At 39.6% G+C, this 22,582-nt stretch overlaps 2 protein-coding genes across 2 annotated transcripts; one reads left to right on the top strand and one right to left on the bottom strand.

Annotated features, from left to right (window-relative positions):
* Nucleotides 1–245: 245 nt before the first annotated feature.
* LOC135651045 (uncharacterized) lies at nt 246–6,750 on the top strand. The gene is made up of 5 exons (XM_065170827.1): nt 246–577; nt 3,890–4,047; nt 4,867–4,927; nt 6,026–6,092; nt 6,180–6,750. Exons 1-5 carry the CDS (start codon nt 382–384, stop codon nt 6,298–6,300), a joined length of 603 nt encoding a protein of 200 aa, XP_065026899.1. The 5' UTR covers nt 246–381; the 3' UTR covers nt 6,301–6,750.
* A 193-nt stretch (nt 6,751–6,943) lies between these two features.
* Nucleotides 6,944–10,472, bottom strand: LOC135651127 (cell division cycle 20.2, cofactor of APC complex-like). The gene is made up of 9 exons (XM_065170952.1): nt 10,353–10,472; nt 8,966–9,299; nt 8,754–8,873; nt 8,501–8,683; nt 8,149–8,418; nt 7,964–8,066; nt 7,568–7,884; nt 7,335–7,484; nt 6,944–7,245 (listed from the first exon to the last, which is right to left on the bottom strand). Exons 2-9 carry the CDS (start codon nt 9,035–9,037, stop codon nt 7,099–7,101), a joined length of 1,362 nt encoding a protein of 453 aa, XP_065027024.1. The 5' UTR covers nt 9,038–9,299; nt 10,353–10,472; the 3' UTR covers nt 6,944–7,098.
* Between the last annotated feature and the right edge of the window lie 12,110 nt (nt 10,473–22,582).

Genomic DNA, 22,582 nt, shown 5'->3' with positions numbered 1-22,582 from the left:
AATACTAATTTTTTCTATTTTATTTGTGAGGAATGAGTTACCCGTGAAAGTTTGTATGGGTGTCGTGGTCTCACGTCCGATCTCTGAACTCTCGTCCTTCAACCCGTTCACTGTTACATGCGATCGCATGTACTCCTCGCCCAACGCAGCGTACCTTGCGTCCTTCAACTGGGAGTGAGTGCATCAATCCCAGTTAATTCGCCTATTTAAGAGCAAGTTACGACTCGCAAAGCCGTGTCTTCTTCTCCATACCTTACCTTTCTCGCCAGTGCCGGAGATTTTTTTGCCTCTTGCCATCGGCTCTGGCCTCCGGGCTCGAAAAAAGATTACTTTGGTGGAGTGGAACCGAGAAACCTAGTGAGGGGTCAAGGAGTCGGGGGGATGGCGGAGGAATTACCCGACGGTGTTGGTGCGGGAAACCCGGGCGTAGAAGGCGGCGGCGGCGAACCAGGGCAGCCCGCTACGGCAAGAACTCTCAAGGGGAAATCCTGCAAGGGATGTCTGTACTATTCTTCGCTCCTCAAATCCGACTCACGTAATCCCGTCTGCGTTGGGATTAGCCGGACTCTTCCAACAGGTTCGTTTACCCCCGGGAATTTTTTTTCCTTTTTGCCTCTAATTTTGGTGGAGTTTGAGGTTATTAACTGGGATTCCTATTCGTAGCCGCATAACTTTGACAAAGCTAGAAAGACGCAAGCTTTAGTTGAAAGTTTTGTAAGCTTCGTGCACGTTGTAATTGGTTTTAAATTGAATTTTTTTTTCTGGAATATAATGGAAATATTTTTTTTATTAGCATTCATATAAAGTAAAAACCCTTATCATTGATTGTCTTGCTTGACCTAATTGATAGTGATGCACAAACTTAGAGAATAATTGCCAATCACTCATTCAATATAATTGTAGGAAAACCTGAATTGTGCATCTTCTTATGGATGTATAGCCAGCCATTCACTGATTCATTATACCTGTAGGAAAACCTGTTTCGTGCATCATTTCATGGATGGAAGTTGTACGATGGTAAAATTGACTTTTGGAGGTAGTCAATTATATACCTCCATTCAGGGATGATCGAGGTAACCATCACTGGTATCTAAGTCCTTACAACACTTAGGGGCAAACAGAACGCCTCTCTATATACAAATAGGGGTACATATTTCTGCCCTTAAATATGCTATGCTCAAAACAGATACTTTTTATGCAAATTGGGAGAGCTCTTTCTACAACTGAAGTACAATAACAATATCCATTAAGAAGCAGTAATGTTCCAATAATTTGGAGTCAGCGACATGAATCTTTTTCACCATGGAGCTCTGTTTAGAGAAATGAATGTAATTTTGTCTAGACCGCTTCATACCACTGGGTATTTACTGATCCATGCGTGAACTAGCATGCAAACTGCTCCTTTTTGGGTGGTAATCCCAAACCGTTTTTTCTTCTTTTTTTAATCACTTAACACTAACCCGTCACCTACCCCTGTCCTCACCTCCCTTGGGGGGTGCCCTTCTCTGCACTTCCTTCATCACCTCCCTCGTGCCGCCCACAACTGCTGGCTCACTTCCTCTGGACGGTGCTAAATATTTTTCTCTCTAAAAAGTCAGCACTTATTTTCACTTACAAAAGTGTCAGTCTGAATGGATACTAATTCCATCCTTACTAGTTCCAATGCAATTGATGACAGATATCTTTTCCTTCAAAAGCATCATATGGAGACAAATATTTCCACCACAACAATATGATCTAGCAAGTTAGTGTAAGTTCGTTTATGCGAGAAGTTCCAGAATGTTTCACGCGTTCTGTAGATCTTTTTGTTGTTTACAGCTTTACACATCATTGTGCATGTGATCCATTACCCCATTATCATGACATTCAAACAATGTTATGCCCTATGGTGCTTGGAAGATTTTTTTTAATATGATCTTTTATAGAATGAAATGACACAGGTTTGTGGCTTATACCATGTGGGATATTGTATTGATGAGATTTTTCATGAAAATGATTTGTAATATAAAGTCAAAGGAAAGAACTACCCAGTGCTCCCATCAATACAAGGTTTCAAGAGGTTCAATATATGTGACCTTACCTTTGCAAGAAGAGAGGTTTCAGTTGAATTTGGTCATTGAGATAGCAAAAGAGCAATCCTACTATGATGTGATGCGTCGCTCCATCTTATATCAGATAGTTGTCATGAATTATATCACTAAATTCAATTTATGGATTGTTATGCTTTGGTTGATATGATCAAAGATCTATGTGTTATAGTTATAGGCAAGGTCTGCCATACCGAATCATACCGTCCGGTACGGGCGGTACGTACCAGTCCGACAGGCTATCGATATACGGACCGTCCACTACTGGGCGGTACGCCTAAAAAAACCTCGTATCGGATGATACGAGGTAATATCGGGCGGTAACGGTCGAAATTCGGGTGGTACGTACCGGTCCGACAGGCTACCGGTATACGGACCGCCTACTATCGGGCGGTACGCCTAAAAAAACCCCGTATCGGACGATACGGGGTAATATCGTGCGGTAACGGTCGAAATTTCGACCGTTACCGCCTGGCACCACTCGGTACCGTCCGGTACCACTCGGTAGCGGTTGAAATCGACCGTTACTGCACTATAGCAGTGCTATAGTGCTCCAACGGTCAATTTGACCGTTGGAGCCCTTTCTCCTCCTATTTAAACCATTCTTCTCTTCCTTATTTCATTATACTCTCTTAAACTCTCTCTCAAACTTTTTTTTTCTCTCCTAAACTCTATAAAACAATGATTTGGGAAGATTAAGAGGTATGTGTTCGTTTTCTTTAATTAGAGAAGATTAAGAGGAAGAACTTTCTAATCAAGAGGTATGTGTTCGTTTTCTTTAATTAGAGAGTAATTATGATATTTAAGATTATGATTAGTGCGTTTCATGCATAATAAATATTGAATAATATTTATGATAGTAAAATAAGTTTAATTAAGTTTTATTAAAGTTATTTAATGCTGCGATTAATCATTTTAATGATGATTTAATCGAAATTTATTCAATTTTATATCAATTCAATGTCTTTAATACCTATTAGGGTATTTGTCATGTTTATAGTGGTGAAAGAGAAGTAATTAGTGAAAAATTAACTATATTAATCGTATAATTAGTGTAGATAAACGATGATTTTATCATAATTTGAATCATATTAGATTAAAATTATATATTTAATATTTTTTTTATGTGTTTAACATATATATGATGGTAAAATAAGTTTAATTATGTTTTATTAAAGTTATTTAATACTGTGATTAGTCATTTTAATGATGATTTAATCAAAATTTGTTCGATTATATGTGATTCTTTAATTCATTTGAATTTTAGAGTTTATATTGTAACAAAATAGTCTAATAATTCAACTGATTTTTCTGTAGATATTTCAATCTATAAAGGGCTGAAATACGAACTTCGAACAAGACTACCTCAAAGTCCGAAAAAGATATGTGATACTATTCTTACCTAATTTACATTGATTTTGCTAAACTTATACTATTACTATATTTATTTGTAACTTGAAAACCCTATTCTAACTTTTTTTTTATTTTCAGATATTTTCGGAGGGTTAAATCGGTGAAATCAGGTGTACCCTCGGTACACCTCGGTGTACCACTTGGTACACCGTACCGTACCATACTGAACTCGAGTCGAAACGTAGGTACGGTACGGTGAACCTTGGTTATAGGTTCATCTAAAATTTAGATGGCATCTCTGGTTCCTGCTATATAATTGTAAAAGGTTTTGTTATGGTCAGTTTATGTTTCCACTTTTGTTTATAAGATTTTGCTACTCACAACCAGTTAAATCTTGCATGAGGAGTATCCCACTTGATTAATTACTAACCATAAATTCTTATGACCAGCACCTTTATTCATTATGGGGGAGTCTGAAATGAAAGCTACACAAGATGGGCACGATCTGTCAGATTTCAAGTATGCCTGCATTGGTTGTTCCATTTTCATGGATAACAATGATAAGCAAGAACACCGAGCACAGTTGCCATTTTGTGCTGGCATTGAGGTTATTCCTTGTTTAATATGTGTTTTGGTTAATTAGGCTTTCTTCTGTAGAAGTATATGTCTCATACACTTTACACTTTCTTACATTTTGGTGAACAACTGTTTAATGGAAGTGATACATAGTTACTGGTAAAATTTTGAATTTGCTGGCCAATAATCCCAAAAGCTTAAGTATTTATGGAAGGAACTGATATCTTTACAAGTTTTAACATCCCTTTTTGGGTGCAAATAGCATTAGGTTTGAGAAGTGAAACTGAACCCGCAGCGCATGGTGCAACCCAATTAAGGAGAAGTTTATCTTCCTAATAGATAAACTGAACCTCAAGCTCATGGTTCTCGAAAGCATAAGTTTCTTTGTTTGAATGCATGGTGCTTGAAAACATAGTCTCACAACCCCAAGCGCATGTACAAGCTAACCTCTAATTGCTTTTACTTGTGCTTCACTTCTGTATGAATCGAGGGGCTTATTATCGCAATTCATTGTCTGGATTTTGGGGTGCACCTCAAGATTTTGCCAGTGTGAGATATTGTTCATAGACAGTAGTTATGAAATTAAATAGAAGGAAAGCCTGAAATGTCTTTTGTTGAAATGTGCATATATGTGTGCTTTAGTTGTATATGAATTAGAAATTCTGATTCACTGTCAAGTTTTTCTTTTCTGAAATGGCTAATTATTGAAATGTGAATATATGCCTTCTTTAGTTGACTATAAACAAGAGATATCTGATCCACTGTCTAGTTTTGTATGAGTGCAACGCATATGCTCATGCATCATATCGTGAAGCTAAGAGATTGTTTTTCTACCCTTTCCCCTTCCCAGCTATTAGTGGAGAAAAGAGTGTCAACCTCTGATCATGTTGCTGCACCAGTTCAAAAAGAAGGTACTTTATATATTATAAAATTTTCAATTTTTTATACTGTATGGAAAATTTGGTTTTTAGAATGTCTTTTCACATGATTATGATGTATGTTTAATAGTTTGACATTTTTAGGCAATAGGTTAAATTCTGGGATGCATTGTGACTCTAATGTCTAATGTAATGGTGGATAGTTTTTATGAAGATGGGAAGGGTAGTCTTAAAGACCTTGTTTTCAATTGAAAAAGGCCAACTTCCAGGAGCTCAGCATACTAGGTCTGTGGTATCATCTTCCGTTACATTCACCATCCACCTACAGATGTAACACGAGGGAACAAAGTTCTAGATATTTTTTCTAGTTAGTCGTAGATTTTTTTTTTTTTATCTTTCCTTCATTTCTTTCTGCGCCAACTTATTTGAAATTAAGTAGGTTTTTTTTACTCTTTTTTGCTTTGTATTTGAAATGGTACACTGGTTAAGAAACACAATGAAAATTTCCTGCAGAATTTGAATGTGTTTCTGGGTGTAAACAGATTGATAAAATAAATGCAGTAGGCCATAATGTCATAGTACCTTCCCTATAATATAAATAAGCATTACAACTGGCTTGCAGGTTAATGCGACCTGCATGGCAGAGGGTTCTGATGCAAGATTGGTAGATATGTGTTGGATGAAAACTTGGTTGGTAATTGGTTTTACTGGTCAGCGTATAGGATGATTCAAGCAAGAAAGGAACATCGTCAAACTTAGTGTGCCTATTTTACTTTTTGTTCCAATTACTCTTTGATTTTTGTCAGTCAGAAATGGATAACAACACCTGCCATGAATTATATGTTGCATTTGATCATTTCATTGTCTCCTCCATAATATTTTTGCCATGATTATGGCACAATTGTTCAAGTTAGTTGAGGGTTGTTGCCTGTTGGTTATTTATAGCTTGTGCATTACTAAGGCGTAGGTTTCACTTATTGATCAGTGTAAAATCTTTGCCGTGACTTAAATGACCACACAAGTTACAAGTGTCATTGGTTGCCCATAGTTCATGCCGTAAAGCACGTCAAGGTTTTCTCAACTAATTCATAATTATCTTGATATATGTGATTTGTTGTGTGGTACTTGTAGATGCTACCGCCCGATTCCCATTACAACCACACCAACCAGGTCAATCTTCGGCAGAACTTCTCAGCAAGTAATGCATTAGTTGAAGATTTATCTCCTTTTATTTCTTTTGCAGTAAAGGTTCCAAGTTGAGCAATGCTGGTCTGTGTGAATGCAGGTTTAGAAGGAATGCTGGAGTGGTAGCTTCAGGTGTGGCTAAGAACCTGAACAAAGTGGGAAATTACATAAAGGACAACATTGATGATATATTTTACCCTTTCCGCAAGCCACCCAAGTAGCAAAGCCACAAGTCCAACGCCGAGCAAGAGATCAAAGAGGGCAAGCCACCCAAGTAGCAAAGCCACAAGTCCAACGTCGAGCAAGAGATCAAAGAGGGCAAGCCACCCAAGTAGCAAAGCCACAAGTCGAACATCGAGCAAGAGATAAAACAGGACTGCAGCACATTACTGTGTGAATATTGCTAGTTTAAAATTACAACCTTAGATTTGTCCAAATGCTAAGAACAATTGTAGCTCGAGTACTCGAATGCCCATTTGTCTTCAAAATTTTGTTATTTGTAGCCAGTAACTATCCAAAACATGAAGGGATTTATCAGTGATTCCATTTGACGAAGGGATCATTTTTGTCGAATGTATTTAACATTAAGGATTTTAAATATTAGTCAGAGTAGCGTATGTTGATTGGTATTTGTTATTCTAATTATCAAATATTTTTACATTTTTATTATATTATTCAATGATATTAGATGTGGCATATCTCAATGAGCCATAGTATCTTATCAATCGGAGAGGTCACTGAAGTCAGTAATGCTTGCCATAATGTCTGTTTAAGCAATTGTGCAGTTATATATATATATATATAATATATATATATATATATATATATATATTCGAAATAAATATGATATTTCATTTATCCAACTTATTGTCAACGGAGAGTGACGCCGTGGCATCCAATTTATTGCAAGAAGAGAAACAATAATTTGCAAATGAATCAAAAAGCTTTTCATCGCACTGATTACAGATTCCATCATCTTTGGAAGTGAAGTAACTATCTACACTAGAGAAAGATTTCCTTCATCTTATGTGCGTTCTGTTGAGCGAGAATAGGCGATCCTCATCATCCAGCTTGGAAGAGCCACGTCGAGGTTGGTGTTCGAACACTTTCCAGAAACGAATTGTTTCGTCCGCTGCAGCCGACGCCACCGTGCATCCATCCGGGCTCTTCACAAACGCGAGAGAGAACGTTTCAGAAAAGAAGATTCACAGAAACATCACTAGCAATCAACAGCTTCGGCTTCTTAATTAATTACCTGAGAAAGGTGTAAGACTCTGGCGGTATGCCCGGTTAAATCTGCGATCTTTGTCATCGAAGGGTATGCCCATAAGCTCAGCTGATTCTGACTGTAACCATGGGCGCTCAGAATCTCCTTCTCGTGTCTGTTCCACTCCAGCGCACAGACCTGTTCGATGACTTGGTGTTGTAGAAATCATGTTCTTGGATTAGAAGGAAGAATCAGATTTGGGAATGTGTCGTGCTAATTGCCTGCGCAGAGGTGTTGATGCTGTCGGTACACTTCCCCGTTTGGGTGTTCCAAATCTTGATGCACTGGTCAGCAGTTCCACCACCGGAAGCCAACGTACTCGATCGGAACGGGCACCACGCGAGGGCTCTCACGGCGGCGCAGTGGTCGCTGTACCTGTGCAGGTACTTTGACGATCCCATCTTCGAGGATTCCCACACGTGAACGAGGTTGTCGTTGCCGCCGCTCGCCAGCAGATTCCCGCCGCCCGACCACTTCAGGCCACAGACTTCTTCGGAGTGTGCTCTAAGCCGAGAGGCCAAGTGGTGGGAAGATCTAACTGCAGAGATCAGTCAAGGAAACCTCAAGTTGCATTCAGTTGTGATCCATCCGTCAGACAGAGCCAATTGTGATCTTACCATCATGGTTAATTATGGATGCGTCATGGCTGCCCGATGTCAAGACGTTCTGATTCCAAGAAAGGCTGCCGACTCGAGCCGAGTGCCCTTCCAGGATTCTAACCTGATATCGTAGATAATTGTGGTTGAGAGGTATGTCGGTCAAAGAAGACGACAAGAGTGGTCGAGGTTGATGTCGATCAAACCTGCTGCAATTCTATGGCATCCCATATCTCAACTCTGGATCTCGCAAATCCTACGGCCACGGTCTTGGCATCCATGGACCAGGCAATGCTTGTGGGGTGATCGTCCTCATCTGCTGCTGTAAGCAGCAACTGTACGGAATTGTTCGTGGCATTCCAGAAGTAGACTGAGCGCCCCAGGGCGACTGCCAAGATGTTGTTCTTCCCCCAGTCCATGAGGTTTAGGTAGTAATCATCAAGGAGTGCCGTTCCATCCAGAATCCGATCCGCTGACTGCATCCATTCATCAAAGCAGATGACTTCAGGAAGCTTACAGTAATTAGGAAGTTGCTGCATCGTCGAATTTTCGGGTTACCTTGGGAACATGACGAATTCGATCGATCGGCCTTAGCCGCGCCTGCTGATCTTTCATCATCTCGTCCACAAGAAGAACGCTGGGTTTGGAGTTTCTTGGGCTCCCTCTGAAAACCAACATCTTGCGTGGCTTCCCCTCCGAATCGAGCCTCATATTCTCCTCCACCCTCCTCCTGTACTCATCCTGCCGCCAGAACAGGGTCAAGAACGAGAAGCCTAAGCAGCCTAATCAGAAAAGACGGAGCGGTAGGGACCTTAGGGGTCAAGATCACGGGGCTGTCGATGGCGGCAGGCTCCCTCCGTCGCCTTTCCGTCAGTGAGGACCGAGCGAAGTCCAGATTCATCAAGCACCTCGTCGGTATGAACCGATCCCCCTTCAAACCAAGACCCAACCTTTCAGAACGAAGATTTAAAGGGCGAGCAGAGAGAGAAAAACGAGATGAGCAGAAGGGGATTCGGGAATTACCGGATGGGCGAGCTCGTTGGAGGCGGGGGAGTACCACTCTCGATCCCGGAGCCTCATCAGAGGCGACGCCATGTCGCGGGACCAAGAAAGGAGAGATCTTGGAAGGGGAAGGGGAACAGAGATTAGGGTCTCTCGGGGGAGAGCAGAGGAGGGAAGGGAAAGAGTTGATTCCAACGGTCGTAATGGAGCGCGGGGCCTTTAGACGAAGGGGTTTCCTCTTGTTATATGGAAGAGAGGCCGCTTCGTTTCCCGCCTTGCACGCAAGTGACTCAGGTAGGAGAAGCCGTTTCCGACTCGGAGAAGGCCATTCCGATTCCGAACTCAACTCGGACCACTAATTTTGTAAAAGAAGAGGAAAAAAAAGAATTCATATTATTTTAATTTTACATAGTTGTTAAAAACATTTGAGAAATTTTGATCTCACATTGAGTGGGACAAATATCTATAAAACAAAATCACATTGTCCTACACAATAATCTTTGATAAATATTTTGTTAGGGTTGCTAACATTCCCCAAAGCTTAAGTGGATGAGGCAAGCATAATATATTTACATGCCTTCACAATAATTTTGTAAAATAAGAGGAAAAAAAAGAATTCATATTATTTTAATTTTAGATAGTTGTTAAAAAACATTTGAGAAATTTTGATCTCACATTGAGTGGGACAAATATCTATAAAACAAAATCACATTGTCCTACACAATAATCTTGATAAATATTTTGTTAGGGTTGCTAACATTCCCCAAAGTTTAAGTGGATGAGGCAAGCATAATATATTTACAAGCCTTCACAATAATTTTGTAAAAGAAGAGGGAAAAAAAATTCAAATTATTTTAATTTTAGATAGTTAAAAACATTTGAGAAATTTTGATCTCACATTAAGTGGGACAAATATCTAAAAAAAAAAAAATCACATTGTCCTACACAATAATCTTGATAAATATTTTGTTAGGGTTGCTAACATTCCCCAAAGCTTAAGTGGATGAGGCAAGCATAATATATTTACAAGCCTTCAAATAGTTAAGCTTAAATTGTGAGAAAAGAGTCTAACATATTTATAAACCTTATCAAACTTATTACCAATGTATTTTACTCCTCACAGACTACTTCAAATTTCAAGTGATGCATTGTGGAAGCAGTGTTTAGATGTTTAATTTTCCTTTTGATTTTTTGGTTAAAAAAGGACATGACCAAAGCAATACAATATATAAAGGTCTTCTTTACAAACTGAGAAACAAAGATATGCATTAACAACATTATTTTTTTGTCTTTTTACGACGGAGTAAACTCATGAAATAGCCAATTCTGTCATCAAAATGCATGCGAAGTAGTTTGAGGGGTGGATGTGATCTTAGCTTCGATGGGAAAAAGAAGAAAAATAACATACCAAAATGCCGTCCGACTTGCTTAGAGCTTGTTTGAACATAAAAAGCTAAAATTACAAGGACATGAAAAGGCTGCTCTCTAACAATTGAAGAAGTATCTTCGTTTCTTTTGGCACCATACACTGCATGTACATAAGTGTAACAGAAATTGTAGAATTAGAAGAACAAGAAAGTTAACAGAAAATTTGAGCTACACGATTATATGGAAACAACCAAGTTAAAATAAAATTAAGATCCATGAGAAGATCAATCATATCTTTACATGTCATTGGAATATTTAAACTATGGGAGACAAAAAAGAACTTTACTAGATCAAAGCAAATGATAAATAAAACTGAAATTAAAATTTTCAAGACCAGAATATTCATCGATAGATAGCAAAATTTCATCATTCCAAAAAACAAGGCTTTCCAACTGAATTAATTTCACTGCAAAAGTTGGACTGATCTTTTATCCAGTATTAAGGTTTACTATGCTTTACTAATCTCAAAACTTCAACGCTGAACCTCGCTTCTCTGATCCTTCGTAGCTACAATCCTTTTCATGAATAAGCTTATGAAGAAAGCTGTCATTATTGTGTTGACCTAGGCATTACTTTTTGTCAAGGTCAATAAGATTAAGTAACCATTAAGTAGGAGTGGACGAGACAACTCGTTGGTGGGTCAACTAGAATTGTGAAGTCCCCACCATTAGGGTCTATAGGCCAAAACTGATCTGTTGGTGTTAATATTTCTAAAAGACAACACAAAAGTGTCTGAAGAGGACCTGAAGCCATTTTCTTTTGAGTTTTTAGTAAACAATATTCAGAACCTAAAAGCACTTCTAAGAACACGAAGTGGACCTTCTACTTTCATTGACCTATCGACAAGTAATGACACCACAATGTTTACTTATCTTCCTCTTGATTTTGCATTGTGCTATAAGTTCAATAATTTTCCAAAAGAAATCTTAATGCATTGATGTGAACCACGCAAATAAGATAATTAGGATATTTAGATTTATCAAGCAATTTTGGCACATGATTTACCACAGTAAAAAACATGGAGCGAGCAAATGCTTCAAGTCACACAACAGCCACTACGAATGCAAGCAAATGCTACATACATTTGACCATCCCTATTTAACACATTGGCCACACTTTTCTAATGGAAAAACTAATCCAACTTCAACAGCAAAATTGTCATTATTTTGCTGGGTAACATATGACCTGTAAGTTGTGTAGTGAAGGCACATGCTTCCCACCAAATATTTCAAAATTCTGCTTCTTTTTCTTTTCTCTTGTCTGCACAAGAAATGACTGCACTTACCTAGTGCAATATGTAAGGAAAAAAGGTCCCATGACATTTCTCCACTTCACAAAGAGTTGTATTTAGCTCTCTACATGACATTTCAAGTTGTGACAATGCAAATATCCAGAATAAACCTCATCTAAATATGTCAAGTTTGCTGGAAGGTTAGTACATTGTGTTCCTCGATTTTCATTTAGAAATATGATGTAAATTCCGATACCTTTCTAATATTATAAAACAGTGGTTCCCTACTCTATTGCCCTACCAGATGCTACATCACCCTTTATATTGATTGGCCTTCTTTTTCCAAATTCTATTATCAAACCTCTAAGCCAAAACTAAAACTACATTGCTGAATGGTTGTGCAAAAGCTCCAACCTTTCAGACAAAACAAAAACCAGATTGTTGAATGGTCCACCACTATTTGTTCTGCTTACCCTCTTCTCATATAATCTTTAGTACAATAAATCCTAACCTAGTGGGGTTTCCTAATTGACCTCTCCAAAGAATGCAGTTAGCTCGAGAAAGTTTAATTTCTAAAGAAGAAGAAGTCTTACGAATATAGCATCTCTGGATGAGAACAATTTTTAATCGGATCCGTGATCCGTCCTTCTTTTACTCCAAACAAAGGAAACAATCTAAACTCACAAGTGCAAATCTTCAATAAAATAGATCAGTCTAAACATTACAACAAGATAAAATACTGTTCCAATTCGATATCAGAATTCACATGTCCACAGTACCTTGGTCTCTAATCCTGGGAGCTCTTCGTTGTGGCATCGGAGGCCGCGGCATTACTTCGACGGAGGTCTTCAATCAGGCCGCCCAGCTCCTTCCGAGCTGATTCCCTCCCGAACATGAAGCCGTACCTGAAGAAACCCGACCAGAAACCCTAATGCTCCGAACCACGAAACCCTAAACCCTAAAGTTCGGCGGGGAGGTGGAGCTCACCAGAAAGAGACAACGGAGAAGACTCCCGCCGAGATCATCGTTTGCGCAAGGCTCAGCTTTTTGTCCATCGCGGTCCGCCGAAAACCAAACAAGCGGTGATTCCTCGTCGCTAACGTGACGACGATACCGGACGGCGCACGATGGAGACTTCAAACTTCTTCGAGACTGGTCGTGTTTTTTAAAACTGTTTCCGGTGATGGCAGCGTCTCAGAAACATTTTGAAAAGTCAAAATTGCACCTCTATTATAATAAATTAAATGTGAGTTGAAACTCTAATTTATACTGATGGTTTATTAAACTCATTTTACGTGGTAATATTATTGAATCTCGGATTTTGATGATGAAGTCAATTGTCATTTGTTGTCTAATGTATGTGTTGAGATAAGTGTGCAGGATTAACTACGATGAAAGTAAGACATGCAGCAGGAATTGCGCCGGAGTCATGACAATGATCACGTTGGGAGTTCGAGAGCTCGACGGAAGTTCGGACAGTCGTCGGAGGTTCTGCGGGAACAAATCCGAGAAGTCCAGAAGCTTGCCAAAGGAGCTCGTCGGAACTTGCCAAGTGCATCGTCGCAGTCCAGGAGTTTGCCGGAAGTCCGCAGGAGCATCACCGAGGGTTCATCGGTTGATCGACGGAAGTTCGCCGGAAACTCGCCGGAAGAAGCGAGTGACGCACCAAAGCAAGCTGCAGAATATGTCTTAGGAAATAATCGTAATTAGCACTTTGATTAAGTTAGAAATGGGAGGTGATCCCATTAGCTTAATCCTGGGGCAATTGGGCCCCTGAAGAACTCAAATTGGGTCGAATGGTTCAACCCATTCGGACCCAGGTTGCTGTGGGAGGTGCAACCGCCCAGGCAGGGAGGTAGCATCGCCCAGGCTATGTCTCCCAACGAGACTGGGTGGTGCAACCGCCCCAGCCAAGAGGTGCAACCGCCCAGGGCTCAGTCTCCGAGCGAGACTGGGCGGTGCAACCTCCTCTGTCAGGAGGTAGCACCGCCAGAGCTCAAGTTTCGAGCTCTGTCAAGCGGTGCAACCTCTCCAGTCAGGCGGTGCAACTGCCTGAGCTCGGTCTTCGAGCTCTGGCAGAGAGGTGCAACCGCCCCTGACAGAGGTAGCACCGCCCAGAGGCTCAGTCTTCGAGCTCTGCCAGGCGGTGCAACCTCTCCAGTCAGGAGGTGCAACCGCCTGATCCCGGAATTCCGGGATTTGATCGTTTTGAGCTCCAAATTTGAATTGGGTTGGGGCCTATAAATACCCCACCCATTCAGCACTGAAAAGAGATAGACCTACACCGAATTCTTGATCTTTTCTGTGATTCTAAGAGCTCAAATTTGTGTAAAGTCCAAAAGTTCTCCTCTTTCTGTTCTTCAAGTCTTGAGTTGTAAAGAGAGGAGAGAAAGGTTCTGTAAGGGTTGTCTCCTGAGCCCGTCAAAAGGAGTGAAACTATAAAAGGGCAGTTGGCCTTCGCCTATTGAAGGAAGGCCTCTAGTTGACGTCGACGACCTCGTCGGTGGAGGAAGCCAAAAGTGGAGTAGGTCAAGACTGACCGAACCACTCTAAATCTCTGGTTTGCTTTTATTTTGAGCACTTTATCATTACTGCAAATCTCCTACATAGCTACTGCTCTCTGCGCTTTTACGAACAAGTTTCTAAGTTCTGATCTTTCCGAATCTGCATTCAGACGTAAATCGGTGTTTTCGTACGATCTTTACATTGTAGTTTACATTTACGTTTTGATTCTATTTATAACTGCAAACTGTCTTCTGCGCTTTTACAAACGAGTTTCTTTGCAGTTTACGTTTACGTTTTGATTCCATTTATAACTGTAAACTGCGCTTAGATGCAAACTGTATTTAGACGCAAACTGCGCTTAGACGCAATCTGCGCTTAGACGCAAACTACGCTTAGACGTAAACTGCGCTTAGACGCAATCTGAGCTTAGATGCAAACTGCGCTTAGACGCAATATGCATTTAGACGCAAACTGCATTTAGACGCAAACCGCATTTAGACGCAAACTGCGTAAACTGCGCTTAGACGCAAACTGTGTTTAGACGTAAACTGCACTTAATCATAAGTAATCTTAGAATCGGCTTTTGCATCAAAATAGTTTTTATCGAACGAACGCAGCTTTCGTTTTTAATTGCTGAAAGATTTCCGCTGCACTAATTCACCCCCCCCCCCCCCCCCCCCTCTTAGTGCTCTCGATCCTAACAATTGGTATCAGAGCCCGGTTAACTCTCAAACGGATTAAAACCCAAGAGAGATGGCTTACGCCGGAAACCAAGAGGGTCATTCCATTACACGTCTACCCATGTTTAATGGGACGGACTACACCTATTGGAAGACCCGAATGAGGATCTTTCTTATTTCTATGGACGTTGAACTCTGGAATCTTGCCGAGAATGGTTTTTCAAAGTCTTCTCTTCCAATGATCGATTGGAACGATTCAGAGAAGAAGGCTTTCGCTCTTAATGCAAAGGCTATGAATGCCTTATTTTGCGCACTTGATAAAAACGAGTTTAATCGTGTTTCGATTTGTGAAACTGCATTTGATATTTGGCACACACTCGAAGTGACTCATGAAGGCACAAGTAGAGTGAAAGAGTCAAAAATCAATCTTTTGTTACACTCTTTCGAACTTTTTCGAATGAAACCGAGTGAGACTATTGGCGACATGTTTACCCGTTTCACGGATGTTGTCAACGGTATAAAAGGACTCGGAAAAAGTTTTTCGGATTTTGAGCTCGTAAATAAAATTCTAAGATCCCTTCCTAAGAGTTGGGATCCTAAAGTCACTGCTATTCAAGAGGCAAAAGATCTAAACAACTTCCCTCTTGAAGAACTAATTGGGTCATTAATGACCTACGAGATGACTTGCAAAGCTCATGAAGAGCAAGAAAACATCCTTCCAAAGAACAGGAAGGATATGGCACTTAGAACTTTGGAAGATCACTTGAAAGAAAACTCAAGTGATGAGGACTGTGATGATGACTTGGCACTTCTAACAAGAAAATTTAAAAAATTCATTAAAAGAAACAAGTTTAAGAATGACACTAAAAGTAAACTTGAACCCAAGAAAGACCAAGTTATTTGCTATGAGTGCAAAAAGCCGGGACACTACAAGAGTGATTGTCCCCAAGCCAAAAAGAGAACAACAAAAAAGAAGGTGCTCAAAGCAACATGGGATGATTCGAGTGCATCTGAAGAAGAGGAGTCCAACACCGAGCAAGTTGCTCATTACGCCTTAATGGCCATCGGAGAGGAGGTAACAAATTTATTAGATGCTGATTTATCTTTCAATGAATTATTAAATGCCTTCCATGACTTATTTGATGAATGCAAGATTATCAATAGAAAATACAAATTGCTGAAAAAGGAGCATGATAGTCTTACTTGTGATTTTGATAAGTTAAAAATTGAATATCATGATAGTTTAAATTCATGTATCAAATGTCATGATCTAGAAACTCTCCAAAAAGAAAACCTGCTACTTAAGGACACCTTGAAGAAATTCGAGGTTGATAGCAAGTCATTGAACATGATCCTTGCAAACAAGGGTCACGTTCCAAAAAGAAGTGGAATTGGATTTGTGAGAAGTCCTCACCTAAATCTAACCACCTTTATAAAATGCCCCATCTTACATGTTCAACACCAAGCAAAATGTAACTTTTGTTGCAAAATTGGACACAAGACGCATTATTGTCCATTCAAGAAAATTAGTCTAAACAAATTGATTTGGGTTCCTAAAGGAACCATGATAAATTCTGTGCAACATGATAAACAATGTAGATCTATCTTTGAGGCACCCAAAAGCAAATGGGTACCTAAAAATCATCCTTTCTTGTAGAAACCCACACCATCGCAAGCTAGGAGCAAGGCATATGACCGGAGATCCATCTCAATTCTCTAAGCTCACTAGCAAAGACGAAGGCTATGTCACCTTCGGAAACAACAACAAGGGTAAAATCACAAATGCGACCTAGATACAATCCTGTTTAACTTTTCAAGAATTAGAAACGTATGATTCCCAAATTCACATATCCCTGGATTTTCGAACCCATCAATTTCATCCTTTCATAACCTTCTAATTTAACTCGTATCATGAAATGACTAACTCTGTCACGAACTTGCAAGACTTATCAACTTGAAGAAACTATCACAAACATGTGTACGACATTGAGAATGTGCACATTAAAAATCTACCTTGATCGTGCCAAAGTCCCTGTCTTAAAATGAAAATTCTTACGTAATTACGTAAGTAAAGTTGATTACTGGGAATGAAAACTCTCCTCAAGATAGAAAAATTCTCAGATCAGAACAAGTGTTCACCAGGCGGTGGCACCGCCCCAGTTGGAGGTAGCACCTCCAGTTGTCACGTGTTGCAAGCGGTTGCACCGCTCCAGCCAGAGGTGCAACCGCCCGCAACTCTACCCCTTTATAACTCAAGCTAGGGCCGGCGGTGAAACCGACCCCAACTCATTTCCTTCCCTCCTCTACTCTCCTAAGCCTCCTCCATCCCCATTTCCCACATCTTAGCATCCCAAATACTCTTCATTTCAAAGCAAAGCATCAACATTCCTTCCCTCTCTTGAAGATCCCTCTCTTGAAGATCTCATTAAGGTACTCTCTAAGAAGCCCTTAAACTATGTTTCTTGATTCATTTACTTTTGCTCATCACTATTATTCTAAACAGCAGTAGTTATGGGATCTAGAAGATCCTCAAGGGACAAAGGAAAGAGGAGATTAGTAGAAGACTTTGATTCCACCCTTTTCGATTCAAAATACCATGCTGAAAAATTTTCCTCTTTTGAACTTAAGAATGTCAACAAGGGAAAATACGTAGATTTAAGTGAGCTAAAAGACTTAGAGACAATCCAGTGGTTTGCAAACTTAGATCTACTCCCTATCTTACAAATTAATGAACCCATCTATCCAAGACTAGTAAGATTGTTTTACAACAACATACTAGTAGATGAAGAAGAAAGGATGTCCACCTATCTCTTAGGACAACATATTTCAATTACGGATAGATTCATTTGCGACATGATAGACATTCCCATGAAAAGTAGAGGACTTTACTTTAGAGGATCATGGGATGATGAAAATGTTGGAACAACATACGTTGAAGCCCTACAAACAATTTTTGCCAATCCGAACTTAGAATTTGTTCCTAAAAGTTGTGAACATTTACTACCTCTAAACACTAAGGTACTTCATCACATCCTAACTAGCATCATTCTTCCTAAACAATATCATCATGATGAAGTAAGCCAATTAGAATTAGGAACTATGTATATGATCATGAAAAGAAATGACATCTGTCTTAGTTATCTTATCCAACAAAACATGTTAGAACTATCTAAGAAAGACATGATGCTCCCATATGGTGGTATAATAACTAGAATAATGAAAGCCTATGATATTCTAATACTACCGAAAGAAGAAGTAATAAAAGTAGATAGATTCAGCATAATTAATAAAAATCTACTTCACCGATTAAGATGTTTTTATAGAAACGGTAACTGGGTTAGAATGCCAAGAAGAACTGATCCCCCTCAACCTGAACCAGAACTGGAAACACCAGTCTTTAGGGGTACCCAATCTCCTCCGATCTGTCCCTTTGAGGAAACACATCCGTTTGAGCAAACTCACACATCATCTGTCGAAGATATTGGGATTCGGATGGACCGATTCGAACAAAGACAAGAACGGCTTGAACTTCGACAAGATCAAATCCTAACTGAGCTGCAGCAAATTCATCGACAATTTGACTCTTTATTTAGGCACTTTAACCTTCCACCTCATGAATGAGCTTGTATGAACACAATCATCCGTTGTTGTTATAAACTCCTCATGGACTTTGTCTTTGATATGGCATGTTGTAAACTCCTTATGTTGCTCATCATGAAGGACTTTGTCTTTAATATGGTTACTTGACATGTTGTAAACTCCATATGTTACTCTGATCTGTAAGCATATACAAAGTTACAAACATCTCTTGTTGTTTATCTCGGATTTTACATTGAAACTAAATGTTTTGAAAACCTTATGCCTTGATAAATATAAAGTGACATACCAATGTAGTTTATAAGTCAGCAATATGACATTGATATGAAACATCAACTAGCTGATATCTTTACAAAACCTCTAAGTGAAGAACAATTTGATTTCATAAGAAGAGAATTAGGAATGTTGATGTGTCCGAATACTTAAACTAGTTAAAATTATTTTTCGGACGTTATTGATTACTATTACATGCCTTGGTATCACTTGATCAAATAACATGTTGGAAATTAATGTGACAAATGTTTTTGAAAATCAGTAGCTTACTCATATCCGAATGCATGTAAGAAGTTCATCTTATTTTCGGTTTGAATGCTAAAAATAGGATTTTCCTGTACACTCTTATGAAAACTTTTTGAAAAATGAGTTTCCTCCTTCAAGCAACCAACTTTAACATAACAAGGAGAAGAGATATTCAAAGTATTATATATGACATGCCTTCCTTTATGTGCTTGATAACCTGCTGGAATCACATCTACCATGCTTTTTGATAATGCTACCATGCTTTTTGTTAATGACAAAGGGGGAGAAAAATATGAATTGATATGGTTGCTATTACTGATGTTATGATTAAGCCATACCTACTATCACTGATAATGATATGGTTGCTATTACTGATGTTATGATTAAGCCATACCTGCTATCACTGATAATGATATGGTTGCTATTACTGATGTTGATATGGTTGCTATCACTGATGCTATGATTAGGCCATACTTGCATCACCAAGAAATATATGATTGTCATATGCCCTGTATCAAGATATCAAACAAAAATTTGCATCGTACGAACTGATATCTTACCATGTGATGCAATGCTACACTTGCTAAAATATTCGAAATGTGTACATCATGTAATGATATCAAAATCTTGCTTCACAGCTTTACATGTCGATATCTTACAATATGATGAATTGCTACAATAACCATCATTCAAACTTGTTATATTTGAAAATGTATGTCAAGTCTTGACATCATCTTCAAAGAGATACATTATGATAGGAATCATGATGGGAATATGTCTTTTGAATTTATAAAGTTTTTAAATTCAAGAAGTATGGCATATAGACAGGGGGAGTTAAGGTTAACTCCATTACCAATTGATTGTCATCATCAAAAAGGGGGAGATTGTTGAATCTCGGATTTTGATGATGAAGTCAATTGTCATTTGTTGTCTAATGTATGTGTTGAGATAAGTGTGCAGGATTAACTACGATGAAAGTAAGACATGCAGCAGGAATTGCGCCGGAGTCATGACAATGATCACGTTGGGAGTTCGAGAGCTCGACGGAAGTTCGGACAGTCGTCGGAGATTCTGCGGGAACAAATCCGAGAAGTCCAGAAGCTTGCCAAAGGAGCTCGTCGAAACTTGCTGTTGAATCTCGGATTTTGATGGTGAAATCAATTGATGGGTTAATTGATCTAATCCATATTATTGAGTTAAGTGTGCAGGATTAACTACGATAACTAGAAAACACAAAGCAAGAATACCGGAGTCAAGATCGATGGACGTTTAAGAGTCCGAAGAATCGTCGGAGATGCTGCCGGAACCACCGAGAAGAAATCGGGAACCTATCGGAATTTTCGGAAGTTCGCCGAAGAGATCGTCGGAGGTTCACGGAGATCACCGAGAAGGCTCGGCTACTCGTTAAAGTCATCACAAGATCGGGAGCTTGATGGGAGTCCGTCGGAAGAAGCTCGTCGGAAAGCTCGCCGAAACAAGACTCGACGTTCGCGGTTGGAAGCTTGCTTAGGATGTGTTTTTGTTATGTAGTTCACTTGTAATTAGGATTAGGATTAAGAGATAATCCTATATCCTGGTTAGGGGCCAACTGGGCCCAAAGTCAGATATGGTTTGGGCTAAAATTAAGCCAAACTAGTGCAATCAGAGAGCCAAGCGGTGGCACCGCCTGGCTGGGCGGTAGCACCGCCCAGCACCTGAGAGCTGGGCGGTGACACCTCCCTGGGCTGGGCGGTTGCACCTCCCAGCACCCGAACGCTGGGCGGTGGCACCGCTTGGCTGGGCGGTGGCACCGCCAGTATCGGGAACCCAAAGAGAATTCAAATTTTGGAGCCCAAAATTTGAATCCTCTTGAGGCCTATAAATACCCCTCTGAGGTGATAACTTTTGAGAAGCATTTTGATTGAGAGAAAAGTCTTAGAAAGTCTTAGCAAGTCTTGTTTTTAATTTGCTAGAGAGTTCTCCTCCTTCTTTCTTATTGAAAATTTGTAAGAGGTTGAGCTGTTTGTAAAAGGTTGTAAGAGGGGTATTGACCCTTCCATTTCAAGAGATTTGCTAGTGGAAGGTGGGAGCCTCATCGAAGAGGGGCCTCGCAAGTGGATGTAGGTCATTTGACCGAACCACTCTAAAATCGACGTAATCTCTTGTTTGCATTTCATTATTGCTGTTTACATTACTGCAAACCTTCTTACATGCTTTAGTTCCTTATTACCTTTGCTGCGCAACTTCAAGAATACGCTTTCAAGTTAAGTCTTTCAAGTTTCGTTCTTATCATACGAAAGATTTTTCTAAAACCGAAGTTTTAATCCGCTGCACTAATTCACCCCCCCCCCCCCCCCCCCCCCCTCTTAGTGCCGCTCCGATCCTAACAAGTGGTATCAGAGCGAGGTTATCTCTCATATTTGGTTTAATACCCAAGAAAGATGGCTTACACCGGCATGCAAGAGGGCCACTCTATTGCACGACCACCTTTGTATAATGGGTCGGATTACACATATTGGAAGACTCGCATGAGGATCTTCCTCATTTCTATGGACTTTGAGCTTTGGTCTATTGTCGAGAATGGATTTCAAAAATCTTCTCTTCCGATGAGCGAATGGAATGAATCGGAGAAGAAGGTTTTTGCTTTAAATGCGAAGGCTATGAATGCCTTGTTTTGTGCACTAGACAAAAACGAATTTAATCGTGTTTCAATTTGTGATTCGGCTTTTGATATTTGGAGAACTCTTGAGGTCACTCATGAATGCACTAGCCGAGTGAAAGAGTCCAAAATCAACATCCTTGTGCACTCTTACGAACTTTTCCGAATGAAACCAAGTGAGTCCATCGGAGACATGTACACCCGGTTTACGGATGTCATCAATGGACTCAAAGCTCTTGGTAAAGATTTTACTAACTTTGAACTAGTAACTAAAATCTTAAGATCCCTCCCTAAAAGTTGGGATCCAAAGTTACGGCAATTCAAGAGGCCAAAGACCTTAAAGCATTCCCTCTTGAAGAACTCATTGGGTCTCTAATGACCTACGAAATGACATGTCAAGCTCATGACGAGCTCGAGAACCCCCTTCCAAAGAACAGGAAGGATATGGCACTCAAATCACAAGAAGACCACTTGAAAGGAACATCAAGTGATGAGGACAGTGACAATGACATTGCACTTTTGACTCAAAAATTTAAAAAATATTTAAGAAAGAACAAATTTAAAAATAATATAAAAAATAAATTTGAACAAAAGAAGGACCAAGTGATTTGCTATGAATGCAAAAAATCGGGACACTACAAGAACGATTGTCCTCAAGCCAAAAAGAGGACATCAAAGAAGAAGGCGCTCAAGGCAACGTGGGATGATTCAAGCGCATCCGAAGAAGAGGAGTCCAACACCGAGCAAGTTGCTCATTACGCGCTAATGGCTTTAGGAGAAGAGGTATGTGATTTATTTAATGAAGATTTATCTTTTGAAGAACTCTCTATCGCTTTTCATGAATTATTTGATGAATGTAGAATTGTTAGCAAGAAGTTAAGTATCTTAAAGAAAGAGCATGCTTTGCTACAAGATAAGTTTGAGAATCTTCAAACTCCTCCATGCTCTAAGTGTGAGCATTTAGAAGCAATAAAAAATGAAAATTTGCTTCTTAAAGAAACCTTAAACAAGTTTAAGGTTGGTAGCAAAGGATTAGACAT

This window comes from Musa acuminata, chromosome BXJ3-10, assembly GCF_036884655.1.
Source record: "Musa acuminata AAA Group cultivar baxijiao chromosome BXJ3-10, Cavendish_Baxijiao_AAA, whole genome shotgun sequence".
NCBI classification, from domain to species: domain Eukaryota; kingdom Viridiplantae; phylum Streptophyta; class Magnoliopsida; order Zingiberales; family Musaceae; genus Musa; species Musa acuminata.
Note: the sequence above shows the minus strand (reverse complement) of the source record. Positions and strands in the feature narration are given on the sequence as shown.